The sequence below is a fragment of the Rhodnius prolixus genome, unplaced genomic scaffold (genome assembly GCF_049639745.1).
Source record: "Rhodnius prolixus isolate KJV_2025 unplaced genomic scaffold, Rpr scaffold_3, whole genome shotgun sequence".
Classification (NCBI taxonomy): Eukaryota; Metazoa; Arthropoda; class Insecta; order Hemiptera; family Reduviidae; genus Rhodnius; species Rhodnius prolixus.
Window position 1 is genome coordinate 18195620 of NW_027411603.1, and position 20797 is coordinate 18216416.

General features: G+C 32.0%; 1 protein-coding gene across 1 annotated transcript; it reads right to left on the reverse strand.

The window, feature by feature from the left end:
- Nucleotides 1-311: 311 nt before the first annotated feature.
- Nucleotides 312-20084, reverse strand: LOC141453381 (cryptochrome-1-like). Its single transcript, XM_074126544.1, has 12 exons — nt 19824-20084; nt 19494-19717; nt 18882-18990; nt 18550-18692; nt 17552-17736; nt 17382-17470; nt 16524-16664; nt 15013-15180; nt 14033-14173; nt 13790-13941; nt 2000-2196; nt 312-559 (listed from the first exon to the last, which is right to left on the reverse strand). Exons 2-12 carry the CDS (start codon nt 19661-19663, stop codon nt 432-434), a joined length of 1623 nt encoding a protein of 540 aa, XP_073982645.1. The 5' UTR covers nt 19664-19717; nt 19824-20084; the 3' UTR covers nt 312-431.
- Nucleotides 20085-20797: the final 713 nt, after the last annotated feature.

A 20797-nucleotide genomic window follows, 5' to 3' on the forward strand; every position in this document is an offset into this window, starting at 1 on the left:
AAACAATTTATTTCAAAATAAATCGCGATCTTACACGTAATAAGCACAACATATTGATTAAAAAAAAAAAAACAGAATTAACAAAAAATAAAGTTGCTACATTTATTAAAAATATAACTAACAGTATTAATTAAAACAAATCACATAATTTCACATTTAAAATAAATAAACTAGGCATTCACTCTATTGGATGAATATCCAATATTACCTTTTAGAGATACATAACCTTCGGGTGGATTTCCAGCTACCACAATAAAATGGAATTCTCTTTTCTATACAATAAAAAATAATAATTTATAATCTATTGGAGCTCATTTATATAATGTTGATTATATTTTTCTTAGTTTATAAACATTTGTTATATTAATAAAAATAAAAAACAACATTTAAAAACGATTTCAAAAATTTAAAACATTTCTTTAGCTAGGAATTTAAATATTCCCTTTATTGTAAGGAGCTGGAGTTGCAAATATATTGTCGTCACAGGGTGAGCTTTCTTTTTTGTAATACTTTTTCTTGTCAGAGAAATTTCCAGATGACTTTATAGCAGGGGGTATTCCTACAAGAAGAGAAAAAAGGTAAATATTGGTTTGTGATGGTTAATAAAAGTTTTAATAACCTTCTTCTCCATTCTTCTGCACTTAATTTCCAATAAAAAATCTCAATAGAACCATATTTAGGCTCTTGAATGTAACGATAATTATTAAAAAAAAAAAATTGAATATCAAAACATAAGAGCAGGATTAAGTCATTAATTGCAAAATGGCCAAAGTCTAGCTTCGGTTTTCGCACCGTCGCCAAAATAGGAAGTGAGAATAAAAGTAATTTCTGAAAGACCGCTTCTTGTAAACCAAGAAATCTTGCGAAAGAAGATATCATTTATATCGCGTTTTTTGTGTATGCGCGCCATTGCAGTCATCTGATAACTTTTACAGAGTATAACTCCTTCAAACACACACAACACCTTCCTACTATAACAGGATCAATAAGAAGGAGACTTATACAACTAGTAAGAGAAGAATCGTGATTGATCGCGCAGATTTTCGAGTATCAGTTTTCATCGGAAATCTCCGTTTTGAGGTCCCTTGAGACCAAAAAAGTTCTTTTTTAAAATTAGCCTGTCAGAGAATGTCAGGCTCGCTGTTTGTGTATCTGCATGAATGTGAACAGCATGACACTACGGAAAATTGTCTGGAAACCAGCAGTCACTATGGGACAGTTCTAAGGGAGCAGTGGGGCTAGTTCTTCCTCTATAATTTACATATAAAACACATATAGGAATTCAATATGCAAGTAAAATTACAAATTTAAAGAATCTCGGTTGAGGAAAAAAGCTATTTCACTAAATAAATTTAATTGTTTCTAGCTATTTTTTCGCGCATTCTTAGAGAAAATTTCATTAAGTAAATTGAGCTAACAGAAAATGTGAAGTTCACTCCAAATTTCGTTTTATTTAGGGTGCGTCAACATCTAAGGTCATTAAATATGTATTGTGGTACTGGGTTTGATTCCCGGTCTTAGGCCTTGGATTTTATTTAATGGTTAATAAAATAAATTTACAGTAAAGTATGTTTACTAGTCGCCTCCGTCCACGACACCTAATTGGTAGTTGGACGTAAAGCCCGCCTGAAAAAATAGGCAATTACTTTACTTACATCTAAGGTCATTAGCTCGCAAATTGCATAGCCTTTTTCAGTGCACAGTTAGGGGAGATATTTTCTCGTCAAAGACTACTGACCATCGTACTCGTAAATCAAATTATTACAATGTAACTGCATAGCTACTTTACTATACAGACTTCATTTCATTTGAAAAAATATAACACTAATAGACTAAGTAACCGGAAACAGAACACACTTTCTTAATTTTACATTTAATATACTCAAAATATAAAAAAGAAAAGAAAAGTAAGACATTCACAGGCAAATAACTAACATCATTATCTGATACAAACTGTAACGTAAATTTGAATGATTTATCATCTATTAATATGATTTACCTTTATACTTAATTAATTGTTGGTACACTTGCTTCATTCTTTCAATATTATGCCTAGCTACCAGGTTGTGATTTAACATGGGCATTGGATATTCCACACCAATTATGCACTTTGAAGCCTTCTGAACGTTTTCTGGACAATTCCATGGTTCATGAATATACTTGGTTGGCATATTTTTTAAGACTGGAAGATATTTCCTGAAATTATTTAAACGTAATTATCACGATTCTAATTATTTATTTATTTTTTTTACTATTAGAATTTTTTACTTTTATCGTAACAAAGAGAATAAGACTTGAGAAATAAAATAAAAATACTGTCTACCTTATGCCAAAACTTTTTTAGGCGAGTGATCATATTTAAAAACTTCTTCGCAAGCATGTACACTTACTCGTATGGTAGGATTGTCAAGCGTCCTCGTTATGCATAATTCAGGACAAACAATTATTTCTTCAAAGATAGGATGGGGATCAGAGTTGGGCAAAAATTTAATCAATTAAAAAACAATTGAATTAAACCGAAATTTAATTTTAATCATGATTAAAATTAAAAAATTTAATGGCCAAAATTAGTTGATTAAAATTAAATTCACTTTTAATTTAATCGGAATTTAATCAATTAAAATTTTTAATCATAACTAAAAATTAAGATTAAAATTAAATAATCAGAATTTTAATTGATTGAATTAAATTCCAAATTTAGTTTTAATCACTTTGGACGATTAAATTTTTTAATTTAATCAAAATTTGAGAGATTAAATTTTTAAAACCAAACATTGCCAATGGTTAAACCAGAATCGGACCAATGCATCTTTATTCCGCCTAGCTGGTGCCTCTTTTCTATCAATATTATAACTTTTCCCAAACTTGGCACCTTCATTCTACCAGTCTGGTGTCTCATCTATACCATGTTGGTGACTCTAAAGACTTATATAGGACCACCTTACACTCACATTTAACCATGTTGGCGACTCACTAGACTTAAATAGGACCACCTTACTCTCACATTTAACCATGTTTACCACTCACTAGACTTTGATAGGACCACCTTACTCACATTTAACCATGTTTACCACTCACTATACTTAGATAGGACCACCTTACACTCACATTTAACCATGTTTACCACTCATTATGCTTAAATAGGACCACCTTACACTCACATTTAACCATGTTTACCACTCACTATACTTAGATAGGACCACATTACATTTAACCATGTTTACCACTCATTATGCTTAAATAGGACCACCTTACACTCACATTTAACCATGTTTACCACTCACTATACTTAGATAGGACCACATTACATTTAACCATGTTTACCACTCACTATACTTAGATAGGAGCACCTTACACTCACATTTAACAATGTTTACCACACATTATACTTAGTTAGGACCACCTTACTCTAACATTTAACCAAGTTTACCACTCACTGTACTTAGATAGGACTACCTTACACTCACATTTAACCTAGTTAGCGACTCAATAGACTTATGAACAGGGTGACAAGAGTTATGTGTTCCACCCACTTTTTTTTTTAAACGGCGAGAAATTTCAAAAAAATAGAAAACACGTATTTAATCAAATCTAGTTTTTTTCAGTAATTGACCCATTTTTTAAACCCCAATTTCCCCAGATACAGTATCTAAGTTTTTTTTCAAATGGAACAAACCAGATCTAGGCAGGCTAGAGCTATTCGATATTCCAGATCTTCGATTGAAGCCAAGGGATTAAGGTTACGGTACACTTTATTTTTTAAATATCCCCCCTGAAAATAGTCTATTGGGGTTAAATCCGTAGTTCGAGGTCAAAATCGAGCTCTTCTTGAACCGGATGATAACTGGGGATGAAAAGTAGATTACTTACGAAAACATCGTAAGGAAAAGGACATATTGTGAACCCGGAAAACCTAGCCCTTCCACCTGTAAACCTAATTTCACTCTGAATAAGAGAATGTTGTGTATATAGTGGGACATTCGAGGACCTACACATTATGAGCTTTTAAAACCGAACGAAAAGCTAAATTCGTAGAAGTATTGTTAGCAAATGCATAATTTAAAGTCAGCAGTCCAAGAAAAAAGGCCGGCGATGTTCAATAAGAAGAACTGCATCATGATAATGCCAGGCCAAATGCTGCTTTAAAGACTCGTCTAAAAATTGCAGAACAAGGCTGGAAAATTCTGCCGCATCCACCATATTCCCCGAACTTAACACCCTCCGACTATCACTTGTTTTTGTCCTTACAAAATTTGTTGAAGGGCGAAACATTTAAAAATGAAGTAGATATCAAACAAGTACTGGTTCAATTTCTCGCCTTAAAAAATAATACATTTTTCAAAAATGAAAAACATAAATTGCGCTCACGCTGGCGAGATATCATTAATAATAATGGCAATTATATTATTTAATAAAGTTTATAAAGTTTATTGGTAAGAAAAATTTGTATTTTGTTTTATTCCAAAAACGGACAGAACTTTCCGGTAGACCGTATATAAGTCTAGTGAGTGGTAAACATGTTAAATGTGAGTGTAAGGTAGCCCTATATAAGTCTAATGAGTCGCCAACATGGTTAAATGTTAGTGCAAAGTGGTCCTATCGAAGTCTAGTGAGTGGTAAACATGTTAAATGTGAGTGTAAGGTGGTCCTACGAGGGTCGTTTGAAAAGTCCGTGCAAAAATAAAAACTACTTAATTTTTGGGGGTAAACCTTTTTTATTTTTCAACATAGTCTCCTTTTAGGCTTATACACTTCGTCCAACGCTGCTCTAGTTTGTTGATCCCTTCCGAATAATAGGATTTGTCCAAGTCTGAAAAATAACCATTTGTTTCTGCAATCACCTCCTCGTTTGAATAAAATCTTTTTCCCGCCAGCCATTTCTTCATATTGGGGAACAAATAGTAGTCCGAGGGAGCCAAGTCTGGAGAATAGGGGGGATGTGAAACGAGTTGGAACCCTATTTCCATTAATTTTGCGACCACAACTGCTGAGGTGTGAGCTGGTGCGTTGTCGTGATGGAAAAAGACTTTTTTGTGGGCCAATCGTGGGCGTTTTTCTTGCAGCTCGGTTTTCAAACGGTCCAATAACGATTAATAATATGCACCTGTAATAGTTTTACCCTTTTCCAGATAGTCGATGAGGATTATTCCTTGCGAATCCCAAAAGACAGTCGCCATAATCATTCCGGCCGAAGGAACGGTCTTCGCCTTTTTTGGCGCAGATTCCCCCTTGGTAACGCATTGTTTAGATTGTTCTTTGGTCTCAGGAGTGTAGTGATGTATCCATGTTTCATCCACAGTGACGAAACGACGCTTAAAGTCCTGCGGATTCTTCTGGAATAGCTGCAAACCGTCCTTGCAACACTTCACACGATTTCGTTTTTGGTCAAGCGTGGGCAATCGCGGCACCCATCTTGCGGATAGCTTTGTCATGTCCAAATGTTGATGCAAAATATTATGTACCCGTTCATTCGAGATGCCCACAGCACTAGCAATCTCACGCACCTTCACTCTTCTGTCATCCATCACCATATCATGGATTTTATCAATGATTTCTGGATTAGTAACCTCAACAGGGCGTCCAGAACGTTCAGCGTCACTTGTGCACATATGGCCACTCCGAAAATTTTGAAACCCCTTATAAACTGTTCTAATCGAAGGTGCAGAGTCACCATAATGTTTATCAAGCTTCTCTTTAGTCTCCTGAGGCATTTTGCCTTTCATAAAGTAGAGTTTTATCAACACACGAAATTCTTTTACGTCCATTTTTTGAAAATCACTCGACTTCCTCGATTCAAACGAATGCCAAACACAAAGAAATAGACCGATCTGGCTGAAACTTGATGTGTGTTCTTCCAAGAGATGCTACTAACTAAACATAACCTCGATACGCGCCAGTAGTGCTATCTCTCTGACTTTGCACGGACTTTTCAAACGACCCTCGTATATACGTCTAGAGCAGTGGTTCTTAACCGGTGTTCCGCGGAACAGTGGTGTTCCGCGAATATGGTCCAAGTGTACCGCAAAATTTCAATTTTAAATGTATTGAAATTCACAAACTTAGGAAAGATACGAAAACCAAAAATAGTTCCTTTTTTTTTAATTTAAATTTAATTTTAAGTTCTTGCTAAATACCGAATTTCAAATTAATTAATGTTACTGTTCCGTGAGAAAAATATATACATATAATTGTGTTCCGCGTCTATGAAAGGGTTAAGAACCACTGATATAAAGAATTGAAAATTTTTTGGGTCATGAAATTCTGTAAAATTATGGCCGTTCTATATCTCACACTGTGAACCACGTATTCGTATGAAATTTTGTTTCTTGTACACTTTGTTTTCCTCAATTATAAACTATAGTTATTTTGTGCACAGATCTATAAATGTAGAAGATATAAAGGGTTGAAAATTTTTTGGGTCATGAAATTTTGTAAAATTATGGCCGTTCTATATCTCCCACTGTGAACCACGTATTGGTATGGAATTTGGTTCTCTTGTACACTTTGTTTTTCTCAATTATAAACTATAGTTATTTTGTGCACAGATCTAAAAAGGTAGAAGATATAAAGGGTTGAAAATTTTTTGGGTCATGAAATTCTGTAAAATTATGGCCGTTCTATATCTCCCACTGTGAACCACGTATTGATATGGAATTTTGTTCTCTTATACACATTGTTTTTCTCAATTATAAACTATAGTTATTTTGTGCACAGATCTAAAAAGGTAGAATATATAAAGGGTTGAAAATGTTTTGGGTCATGAAATTCTTTAAAATTATGGCCGTTCTATATCTTCCACTGTGAACCACGTATTGATATGGAATTTTGTTCTCTTGTACACTTTGTCTTTGTCAATTATAAACTGTAGTTATTTTGTGCACAGATCTAAAAAGATAGAAGATATAAAGGGTTGAAAATTTTCTGGGTCATGAAATTCTGTAAAATAATGGCCGTTCTATATCTCCCACTGTGAACCACGTATTGGTATGGAATTTTGTCCTCTTGTACACTTTGTTTTTCTCAATTATTAACCTATAGTTATTTTGCACAGATCTAAAAAGGTAGAAGATATAAAGGGTTGAAAATTTTTAGGGTTATGAAATTATGTAAAATTATAACCGTTCTAAAACTCCCACTGTGAACCATGTATTGGTATGGCATTTTGTTCTCTTGTACACTTTGTTTTTCTCAATTATAAACTATAGTTATTTGGTGCACAGATTTAAAAAGGTAGAAGATATACAGGGTTGAAAATTTTTTGGGTCATGAAATTTCGTAAAATTATGGCCGTTCTAAAACTCCCACTGTGAACCACGTATTGATATGGAATTTTGTTCTCTTGTACACTTTGTCTTTGTCAATTATAAACTGTAGTTATTTTGTGCACAGATCTAAAAAGGTAGAAGATATAACGGGTTGAAAATTTTTGGGTCATGAAATTCTGTAAAATAATGGCCATTCTATATCTCCCACTGTGAACCACGTATTGGTATGGAATTTTGTACTCTTGTACACTTTGTTTTTCTCAATTATAAACTATAGTTATTTTGTGCACAGATCTAAAAAGGTAGAAGATATAAAGGGTTGAAAATGTTTTGGGTCATGAAATTCTGTAAAATTATGGCCGTTCTATATCTTCCACTGTGAACCACCTATTGATATGAAATTTTGTTCTCATGTACACTTTGTCTTTGTCAATTATAAACTGTAGTTATTTTGTGCACAGATTTAAAACGGTAGAAGATATAAAGGGTTGAAAATTTTTTGGGTCATGAAATTCTTTAAAATTATGGCCGTTCTATATCTCCCACTGTGAAACACGTATTGATATGGAATTTTGTTCTCTTATACACTTTGTTTTTCTCAATTATAAACTATAGTTATTTTGTGCGCAGATCTTAAAAGGTAGAAGATATAAAGGGTTGAAAATTTTTTGGGTCATGAAATTCTTTAAAATTATGGCCGTTCTATATCTCCCACTGTGAAACACGTATTGATATGGAATTTTGTTCTCTTATACACTTTGTTTTTCTCAATTATAAACTAGTAGTTATTTTGTGCGCAGATCTTAAAAGGTAGAAGATATAAAGGGTTGAAAATTTTTTGGGTCATAAAAATTTTGTAAAATTATGGCCGTTCTAGATCTCCCACTGTGAACCACGTATTGATATGGAATTTTGTTCTCTTGTACACTTTGTTTTTCTCAATTATAAACTTTAGTTATTTTGTGCACAGATCTAAAAAGGTTGAAGATAGAACGGGTTGAAAATTTTTTGGGTCATGAAATTCTGTAAAATAATGGCCGTTCTATATCTCCCACTGTGAACCACGTATTGGTATGGAATTTTGTTCTCTTGTACACTTTGTTTTTCTCAATTATAAACTATAGTTATTTTGTGCACAGATCTAAAAAGGTAGAAGATATAAAGGGTTGAAATTTTTTTGGGTCATGAAATTTTGTAAAATTATGGCCGTTCTAGATCTCCCACTGTGAACCACGTATTGATATGGAATTTTGTTCTCTTGTACACTTTGTTTTTCTCAATTATAAACTATAGTTATTTTGTGCACAGATCTAAAAAGGTAGAAGATATAAAGGGTTGAAAATTTTTTGGGTCATGAAATTCTGTAAAATTATGGCCGTTCTATATCTTCTACTGTGAACCACGTATTGATATGGAATTTTGTTCTCTTGTACACTTTGTCTTTGTCAATTATAAACTGTAGTTATTTTGTGCACAGATCTAAAAAGGTAGAAGATATAAAGGGTTGAAAATTTTTTGGGTCATGAAATTTTGTAAAATTATGGCCGTTCTAGATCTCCCACTGTGAACCACGTATTGATATGGAATTTTGTTCTCTTGTACACTTTGTTTTTCTCAATTATAAACTATAGTTATTTTGTGCACAGATCTAAAAAGGTAGAAGATATAAAGGGTTGAAAATTTTTTGGGTCATGAAATTCTGTAAAATTATGGCCGTTCTATATCTTCTACTGTGAACCACGTATTGATATGGAATTTTGTTCTCTTGTACACTTTGTCTTTGTCAATTATAAACTGTAGTTATTTTGTGCACAGATCTAAAAAGGTAGAAGATATAAAGGGTTGAAAATTTTTTGGGTCATGAAATTCTGTAAAATAATGGCCGTTCTATATCTCCCACTGTGAATCACGTATTGATATGGAATTTTGTTCTCTTGTACACTTTGTTTTTCTCAATTATAAACTACAGTTATTTTGTGCACAGATCTAAAATGGTAGAAGAAATAAAGGGTTGAAAATTTTTTGGGTCATGAAATTCTGTAAAATTATGGCCGTTCTATAACTCCCACTGTGAACCATGTATTGGTATGGAATTTTGTTCTCATGTACACTTTGTCTTTGTCAATTATAAACTGTAGTTATTTTGTGCACAGATTTAAAACGGTAGAAGATATAAAGGGTTGAAAATTTTTTGGGTCATGAAATTCTTTAAAATTATGGCCGTTCTATATCTCCCACTGTGAAACACGTATTGATATGGAATTTTGTTCTCTTATACACTTTGTTTTTCTCAATTATAAACTATAGTTATTTTGTGCGCAGATCTTAAAAGGTAGAAGATATAAAGAGTTGAAAATTTTTTGGGTCATGAAATTCTTTAAAATTATTGCCGTTCTATATCTTCCACTGTGAACCACGTATTGATATGGAATTTTGTTCTCTTGTACACTTTGTCTTTGCCAATTATAAACTGTAGTTATTTTGTGCACAGATCTAAAAAGGTAGAAGATATAAAGCGTTGAAAATTTTTTGGGTCATGAAATTCTGTAAAATAATGGCCGTTCTATATCTCCCACTGTGAATCACGTATTGATATGGAATTTTGTTCTCTTGTACACTTTGTTTTTCTCAATTATAAACTATAGTTATTTTGTGCACAGATCTAAAAAGGTAGAAGATATAAAGGGTTGAAAATTTTTTGGGTCATGTAATTTTGTAAATTTATGGCCGTTCTAGATCTCCCACTGTGAACCACGTATTGATATGGAATTTTGTTCTCTTGTACACTTTGTTTTTCTCAATTATAAACTTTAGTTATTTTGTGCACAGATCTAAAAAGGTTGAAGATAGAACGGGTTGAAAATTTTTTGGGTCAAGAAATTCTGTAAAATAATGGCCGTTCTATATCTCCCACTGTGAACCACGTATTGGTATGGAATTTTGTTCTCTTGTACACTTTGTTTTTCTCAATTATAAACTATAGTTATTTTGTGCACAGATCTAAAAAGGTAGAAGATATAAAGGGTTGAAAATTTTTTGGGTCATGAAATTTTGTAAAATTATGGCTGTTCTAGATCTCCCACTGTGAACCACGTATTGATATGGAATTTTGTTCTCTTGTACACTTTGTTTTTCTCAATTATAAACTATAGTTATTTTGTGCACAGATCTAAAAAGGTAGAAGATATAAAGGGTTGAAAATTTTTTGGGTCATGAAATTCTGTAAAATTATGGCCGTTCTATATCTTCTACTGTGAACCACGTATTGATATGGAATTTTGTTCTCTATTACACTTTGTTTTTCTCAATTATAAACTATAGTTATTTTGTGCACAGATCTAAAAAGGTAGAGGATATAAAGGGTTGAAAATTTTTTGGGTCATGAAAATCTGTAATGTTATAACCGTTCTATATCTTCCACTGTGAACCACGTATTGATATGGAATTTTGTTCTCTTGTACACTTTGTTTTTCTCAATTATAAACTATAGTTATTTTGTGCACAGATCTAAAAAGGTAGAAGATATAAAGGGTTGAAAATTTTTTGGGTCATGAAATTCTGTAAAATTATGGCCGTTCTATATCTTCTACTGTGAACCACGTATTGATATGGAATTTTGTTCTCTTGTACACTTTGTTTTTCTCAATTATAAACTACAGTTATTTTGTGCACAGATCTAAAATGGTAGAAGAAATAAAGGGTTGAAAATTTTTTGGGTCATGAAATTCTGTAAAATTATGGCCGTTCTATAACTCCCACTGTGAACCACGTATTGGTATGGAATTTTGTTCTCTTGTACACTTTGTCTTTGTCAATTATAAACTGTAGTTATTTTGTGCACAGATCTAAAAAGGTAGAAGATATAAAGGGTTGAAAATTTTTTGGGTCATGAAATTCTGTAAAATAATGGCCGTTCTATATCTCCCACTGTGAATCACGTATTGGTATGGAATTTTGTTCACTTGTACACTTTGTTTTTCTCAATTATAAACTATAGTTATTTTGTGAACAGATCTAAAAAGGTAGAAGATATAAAGGGTTGAAAATTTTTTGGGTCATGAAATTCTGTAATGTTATGGCCGTTCTATATCTCCCACTGTGAACCACGTATTGATATGGAATTTTGTTCTCTTGTACACTTTGTTTTTCTCAATTATAAACTGTAGTTATTTTGTGCACAGATCTAAAAAGGTTGAAGATAGAACGGGTTGAAAATTTTTTGGGTCATGAAATTCTGTAAAATAATGGCCGTTCTATATCTCCCACTGTGAACCACGTATTGGTATGGAATTTTGTTCTCTTGTACACTTTGTTTTTCTCAATTATAAACTTTAGTTATTTTGTGCAAGATCTAAAAAGGTAGAAGATATAAAGGGTTGAAAGTTTTTTGGGTCATGAAATTCTTTAAAATTATGGCCGTTCTATATCTTCCACTGTGAACCACGTATTGATATGGAATTTTGTTCTCTTGTACACTTTGTTTTTCTCAATTATAAACTATAGTTATTTTGTGCACAGATCTAAAAAGGTAGAGGATATAAAGGGTTGAAAATTTTTTGGGTCATGAAATTCTGTAATGTTATAACCGTTCTATATCTTCCACTGTGAACCACGTATTGATATGGAATTTTGTTCTCTTGTACACTTTGTTTTTCTCAATTATAAACTATAGTTATTTTGTGCACAGATCTAAAAAGGTAGAAGATATAAAGGGTTGAAAATTTTTTGGGTCATGAAATTCTGTAAAATTATGGCCGTTCTAGATCTCCCACTGTGAACCACGTATTGATATGGAATTTTGTTCTCTTGTACACTTTGTCTTTGTCAATTATAAACTATAGTTTTTATATGCACAGATCTAAAAAGGTAGAAGATATACAGGGTTGAAAATTTTTTGGGTCATGAAATTCTGTAAAATTGTGGCCGTACTATATCTCCCACTGTGAACTACGTATTGATATGGAATTTTTTTCTCTTGTACACTTTGTTTTTCTCAATTATAAACTATAGTTGTTTTGTGCACAGATCTATAATTTTAGATGATATAAAGCGGTCGTTCTTAACCGGTGTTCTGCGAATATGGTCCATGTATTCCGCGAAATTTCAATTTTAAGTTTATTTACGCTTTAGATACAAAAACAAAAAAATTGTTCCTTTTTTTTTTAATTTGAATTTAGTTTTATGTTCTTGCTAAATACCAAATTTCAAATTATTTAATGTTAGTGTTCCGCGAGAAAAATATATACATATAATTGTGTTCCGCGTCTATGAAAAGGTTAAGAACCACTGGTCTAGAGACTCGGGAAGAAGTCCAAGTCTACAAAAATTAACCGAAAAGTATTTATTGGAGACGCTTAAAAAAGGGCTTCGCCAAAACGTGGTTCGAACCATTGGTTGAAAAGCCATAAAAGTGGATGATTAAATTAGTTTGATTTACGATTGAAATTGAACTAATTCGGTGATTAAAATGAAAGTTCAATTTAATTCTCAGATTTAATCATAATTTTTTTTAGTTTGATTAAATTAGTTTGATTAACGATTAAATCTGAAATTTAATTGATTAAATAATTGTCATATGATTAAAATTACGATTAAATTCTGATTAAAATTAAAAATAAATTTAATCAATTAAATTTAGAATTTAATTTTTTTTTTAATCAGTGCCCAACTCTGATGGGGATGAAAGTGGAAATATTATTGGAGTCAATATAAATCAAAAGGAGAAGGGTTGAGTATTTGACGAATAATAATCACAATGAAGTAAGTAACAAAGAAATAGATGGGGCTAAAACAGCTAAAAGCCCAAGTAAACAATGGAATTACTGCGGAGCTATTAAAAGAAGCGTCTAAGAGTTTTTTTGAAGAACTTTCTCACCATAGAGTTGATGTGTTAAGCATAAAAAATATGCCTATAGAATGACAACACTAAATTGGCGTTATCTCTGATCCACTGAAACAATACTTCAAACTAGCTACAAATGATTCACATCCGTATTGACTACAGCGTATAAAGTGTTATCATATATTTTGTAGGATACACGTAGAATATTACGTTATGTAAAAGGAACTCGGTTAAAATTGGACAAAGGAGTGGTTCTAGTTAGGAACGCCGGCCTATTTGTTATGACTGCTTAACTTTTCTACGGAAGGACGGATTGCCTTAACTGATTTTAGTCTCAGGAACTCTCAGGACATGAATGGGACTAAGGAATGCCCTGCCATGTATCCTATTTAATAAAGTTGTAATTATAGTTTGAAAAGACTCAAAGCTAGGTATCGATGCACAAAAAGAGTGGGCAGTCGTTGGCAAATGCTAACATTTTGATACTATCGCTAGAAGAGAAAGACCCTAAGACTGTTCAAAGACCCTAAAAAGCTGCTTTTATATAGACACAATAGCACAGGTCGTGTAGGAAAACAAAAGTGTAGATAGCGTAACCAGATCGGTTATATGAAGGTTACAATTCTTCTGAAATTCATTCCTTTTTTTCTAATCTTAAAATGCTTTTCTGCAAGCAACGTACCTAATATAATCTCCATTAGGGTCTGCTTTTCTTCCAAAACGAACTGGACAATAACAATGAAAGAATTGCTGGAAAAAAGATGAACATGATAGCCACATCCACATTCCTGCATTGACGGACCAATCAGCATCTAGAAGTAATTCATCAAAAACCTGAAAAATGTTTTGAGTTAAATTTTAACAAAAACAATATTTTTATTTTAAAAAATTAAAATAATAATAAATTAGGATATAAAAGCGATACCTTCATTCCCTCCTCCCATGATATCCATAAATCACCTCTTGTAAGGAAACAAGCAACTGCGTGTCTTGCCAAATGATGAATCCAACCTTCTTCGCGTAACTGGGTCATAATTGCATCTATCCAAGGAAATCCTGTTTGGCCCTGTCATATAAATAAAGAAAAAAAAATTAACCATGGATAAAACTACACTTTAAAGACGATAAAATGCTTTCGTCAGCTTTTAATTAAAACAGAAAATTAGAATTCTGGAAATATTAGTTTGCTATACACAAAACATAACAAATTCTTTACTAAAATAACTCCAGATCAGTCGTATCACATTTGTGATTTGACGTCTTTACTTACACATACCGTTAATCGCAAAATTAACTGAAAATAGATTTCACAGTAACGAGTGCAAACAAAAAACTAATGTCAAAAAGTTCACGAGTTTCTCGTGCTGATTATTAAGGTTACAATTAGTAATTTTCATTTTGGTAACCCAAATAAATAAATAAAATTAGATGGGTGAGGTTATAGTCACAGGTATAAAAGTTTCTGGATTATTTTCACACCGTCTTTTTTTTTTTAGAATCCGTTAAACTTGTTTCTACCTTAATTTTTAACTGCTCCCTTAATTTTGCAACTGTTAAAGATAAGTGAAACCGTAAACATTTTGAAAACGCGCTCAGTGGGAAACCTAGTGGCATAATCTCACCTGACCAAAAACAAAAATTACCATTCTCGTTTGGACTAAACCTTGATAATTATTTCCTGTACTTATGAAGTATCTGAGATTACCATTCCCTTTTTAATAAACAATATTATTAAAGCGAATTCTGAGGATGGATGAAATCTGTCAAAACTGCGAAAAGGAACACTACAACTAAGAAGGAAAATTCAAAGGTATAGTTTCCCACATTAGCAGGAATAATAGGCTTTATGTCTAGAAAATAATCTCAGATACCAACTATCCTATTTAATTCACGCACTATGCTTACATTAGCCCACTTGGCAAGAGCCTCAGGATTTCTGTCCCATGGTACTTGAACACAAATAGGATTTCCAACCATTCTGTCGAAATTAGGATTCCTTGTAGCAGCACAATAAAAAAATTCTCGCCATAATATTTGACCATGTAGCGACAGAGGTGGCACAGCCTTCTTTATCTAAAAATAATACATAATATTAAATTTCCAAGTTTAAATAAAAATAAAGACACACTCAAAATAATAAATAATAATAATTATTACTTATCAATTTTTTTATTTTTTTATACTTTCGAGCATCTTACAGCTCACTGACCGGCGATGGACAGTGTTGTTCGTAACGACAGAACACTGTCCGGAGGCTGGCAGTGGACTGAAAAAAGGTCCGGGCGCCAATAACCTCAGATGTTGACGCGCCTTAAATCATTTACAAAAAGTAAATAATAGTACTAGTTATGTTACATTTGTTTTATTGATTTTTATTTATTCAAAAAATTTAAGATCTATATAAAAATATACATATGTAGTTCATTAAATATGTGAAGAAGAGGTCGAATGGTGCGTGACGCGACGTGAAAAATACTATCCAACGTAGCACTGTCTGCAGAAATCGATGTTGACCACGAAGGTAATTAAGATCCATAAAGTCTCTGAGACTTATGTGATTGCCCATTACTATATAGTACTATGCATTACTTCAAAAAAGCAAGAAAAATTCCTAAGAGCAGAGCCGATACACTTTCGGACTTCGCAAAACATTTAAATAGCCATGATTTCTTCTATAAAAGTAAAATTCTGTTGTCTGTGACCAGAGAAAGCTGACTAAATTAAATTAAAATTGGAACATTCATCAGCAACGTAACTGTTATGTTATTATTTAATAAAAATGAAACATTATTATTTTTTTATTAGTAGCTTAGCTTATTTCTTAGATAGCTAGATTTCTTGGAAAATTAAGATTAATGGCTATATTAAGGAGAAATAATCAATCTAATAATAAGTATAGTAAGCGAGTGGGTTAATTCATTGTTGGCGCTCTGAAAGGTGAGCCGAAGGCCCCGGGTTCAAAGTGTTGTAAAGGGTCATTGCTCTCAGAGTGCTCCAGTTCCTGAAGCATCTCCAATGAAAAAAATATCACATACAGTTTATTCAAAATGTGGTAACTCTGGACCTTATATTCAGGAAGATAAAATGAAACCATAAATGTTTCAAAGAAAATCAAGCAATCTTTAACTCTGCGGATCATCCTATCATTGCAGTTTTCACTAGAGTGATCGAAGGTGTTTTGATTGAAATCTTAGAATCAGATCCTTTACGACATATTCCAGTTTTTCTTTACCGAATTGTGCTTCATGGTAAGTATTTATAAATATATGCGCGGGGGGCGGCCCGTTCGAAGAACGAAATAAAAAATAATGACTCTTGGGACCTGAAAACACAATTTTAAAAAATGAAGAAAAATGTTCTTTCTACTAATAAAAGAAGTCGATTTCGGGACAATACAATTTATTTTTAATGATTACCTTTCTATAGAGGTCGTTTAACTGGTAATAAAACAACCTTGTTGAGAGGCAGCCAAACCTCAGGTAAGGGCTTAATCCAGTTTGAGATGGAAGCAGTGATTGCGGAGTCATCTTAGGACGACCGAAAGAAGCTACCCATGCCTAGAAAGAAAGCACATACTATGTAACATGTATCAGAAATAATTATGAAATTTCCTTATTAGATAATACTTTCATTAAATGTTGCTCCTTTTGCGTTTGAAACCTTCTCAAATAGAGTTTATTAAAGTAATGCTAATTTGAAGTCTGGGCAGAAAATGAACGATTAATACTCGTAACTAAAATAGTAAAGTCATGGGCATATAGAAGCAAATGTAAATCTATATCTTTAATAATATTTACATCATGAGATCCGCTAGAAATAAAGTTATACCTGTTATAAATAATTAAAAGGAAGTATATGGATAAGGACCCAGAACCCCTTTTCGGAATTAATGTTCCTTAGGGTTATAAAGAAATTTCATTTAAAAAAAGTTCCAAGGATTTTAATTATTTGGAGCTGATTTCCACTTGATATAGATTTTGCCACAATAACGTGAGATTTATAAAGTCAGTCTTCAAGATTTTCATCTTTTTAGCTTTTATTTAACATTTAGTACAGATATAACAGAATAACAGATTTTAAATAGCTGCGATCCTATCTAAAACCGAATTGATTTTCTAGCAGTTTGTTAGGATTAACCCTCGTCGTCATCGGATCAGTTAAAAGTATAAGCTAAAATGTTTCACAATCGTGTTAAATAGAGATATTTTCTAAATTCATATCAGAAAAGTAAACAGACTAAGAGTATGACAAATTAATGATAAAAATAAATTTACTTTTCGTTCTAGATGACGTTCCAATCGAGATAGCGCTTCTGATTCACCACCTTGCCAAACTCCAGGTCCCAAACCATCTGTATCAAAACCTGGGAACCATGGAAGAAATACTGTGTTACAGTTATATTAAAATTAAAATCTAATAAACTTCTATACTTGATTACAGTTACCAAGTTCCTCTAGGGTTGGAACCCCATACTTTTCGTCATGATCTTCTGATATTATAGTAACAGCAGAACCAACAGTTGCCGAACAAACTGGAGATTCTGGAGGTGGTGGAGGATCTAGACTGGATACAATCGATTGAAACTGGTGATACGTTAAAGGAGCTTTGCCACCATTTTTTTCTATTATTCTGCAAAAAGTAAGTTTACTATATTAACTGATACATAAACTATTTTACCTATATTTAGTAAAGAACAATAAGGTAGTAAACTATTCTGTGACAGTCTCCATTTCTAGTTTTGTATGTTATAATAACGTATACCATACTTTAATTCCATTAGTGACTAATCTTTTCTTTATTTTATTTGTTTTTTTAAATATTATATTATAATAAAATTAAAAATAAGGTAAAGGCAATTACTTTTAATTGCCTATTTTTCCAGGAGGGACTTAACATCCAAATACAAATTAGGTATCTTGGGCGAGGAGAAGGACATACTTGGTCCTCATTGATAACATTTTTTTCAATATATAATAATAATTGTCTTTAGGTAGCCGAACGGTTATGAGGCGAAACCTGCAAAGCTAATATGCATTGTGGTACTGGGTTCGATTCCCGCGGTCTTAGGCCTTGGATTTTATTTAGAGGCTAATAAAAGAAATTTGCAGTGAAGTATGTTTGCTAGTCGCCTCCGACTAGGACACCTAATTGATAGTTGGACGTAAAGCCCATCTGAAAAAATAGGCAATTACTTTACCTTTTTTTAAAATAATTGTCTTTATTAATTAATATTTGCATTTATCTTCATTAACGACCATTTTTTCAATATATATTTTCCCATTTTATACTTAACCAAAACTGTATATATATATATATATATATATATATATATATATATATATATATTAAATCAAACGTTTGTTAGTTTCCAAAAAGTAATTACGAACATACATAATTGAATGAAGGAACAAACTAAATAAAATATCAACAGTTTTAACTTACGTTTCTAATTTATACAATGTATGGGCAATCGATGTGACTACAGTAATACCCATTGACTTACATAGTGCCATAATATTTTGATCTCGAACTCTTCCAAACGGCTCTGGATCTTCTTCAAAAGAAAGACAAGTGGTTCCCCATTCCTTTAACACAAATATATTCATGTAGGTAAAATTAAACACAAAATTTATTTCGATCAAGTTCATATCTTCTAGACAAAGATAAAAAATATGAACATACCAATTTTAATAGTTTAGCCTGGTATCCTTAATAGTTTTATATACATTAATAGATTTACCTGGTAAACAAATATATGGGATGGTATTACATACCTTAAGAAGTTTTGGCAAAATATCTGCTGGCTGGCCCCTAATTACAAACAATCTTGAGTTGAGTTTTCTTAGGCTACAATCCAAATCTTCCAAACATTCCAGAAGAAACCTAACCGTATTACAGAAGATTAAACCCAAAATTTTATGTTTGATAAAACATTAAATAAATAATGTAATATGCTAATTTAAAAAAAAGCGCAAAAGGAAAATGTGAGAGACTTTAAAAGATTGCGAAAATAAAAATCTTCACATTCTTGTGCAGATTTACTCATTACCCAATTGATACTGAACAGGAAAAATGAATAATACAACATTTACCCTTCCAACTAATTTACATTATACATAATCAAGATAGCTCCCTTTTTATAAAAGTAAAATAAGAGCAGAAAGGGATGACGATTCTTCAATTGAGCATCTGGATGCTTAGGCATCTGGCTAACCCCTATAGAACCTGTTATACAGGATTATCTTTCCATGTCTTTCAATTGAAACTCACGGATTTAAAAAAAAAAAAGTTAAAAATTTAACTAGTCGACCTAAAGGTTGCAGTTTTAAATGAATATTATTATCAAAGACGTAGATACACAGAAACACTTAACATCGCAAAATTACCTCCATTTATTTATACCGACGTTAGAAGCTCCAGCAAACCAAGGATCAACTATAAAGATGCATCGAAACGTTGTAGCTCCTTTTAAGCTCTGTCTCAAGCTAGGATTGTCATGAAGCCTCAAACCTTTACGAAACCAATGTACTGTATGTTTTTCATTCATGTTTTTCATGTTATATTAATTTTCATATGCAGCAGCTTTATTTCCATTTTCTTATAAGTTTTACTGAAAGAATAAATACTTATTTTAAACACTCAAAAATAAAAAATACTTGACTATAAAACAAAAATAATCTAAAAGAAAAAGAGTTAAATATTAAAAAATTAAATACCAATTCTCCCTTATTCTTCAACAGACATGTCACAATATATTCTGAATCAAAACATAAACTTTGATAAGACTTCAGTGTATGTATCAATTTCAACACTTTTCATGACTAAGTTGACAAACTACGTTTCTAATAACTTCCATAACCTTTTAAAGTTTGGAAGAACAATTATGTTTTTGAAATACTTTGATGCCAAGAAATATTAAGAACCTCTCCAAATAAATTGAAATGAGCAACGTGACCTCTGTTTTCTTTTGTGCTGATCACGTGTCAATAACATTCTCGGTACCAACTTCGTATGACTACATTATAATTTTTTTCATTTTTTTTTTCACACTTTTCATGAAAAAAATATAGTATTAAGTTGATATTCTTATGTTGATTATTGGTTTATTAGTCCTAATGTTTCAGTCAATCTTCTTGCAAGATAAACTACGGAATCTAAAACATTAATATTATGGTATAAACACTAGATAGTCAAAACTGAATACAGAAAAGTTCTTAAGATTTTTATGAAAAATTATCATAAAAATAAAATTAATATTTGTATAGGTAAAATCTGAAATCACTAATTAAGGACTGTATTCTGGAGACTACGGAAATACCAATATTCACGCCCCCTCACTTAAAAACTTTTAGATACCTAAAATTTCATGTCAAAAAGATGTAGTTAATATAATATACATACATTTCTTACTAATAAACAAAAACAGTTCAAGTGGTACTTCTACTTGAAGAATGGGAGAACCACTTTTTTGACACCAATTAAACGTCAACTCACATTTGTCATGATGTACTCCTCTCGTCTTATCCCACATGTCGTTTGTTAACAAAACTTTAGTTTTACCTAAAGTTTCAAAAAAACAGCATACTTTTAAGATAAATTGAATAGGAATATTTTTGAATGCTCAGTAGGGCTATACTTGCTGAATTTATCTTCATGTTGCATACATATTCAATTAAGTAAGTATAAGCGA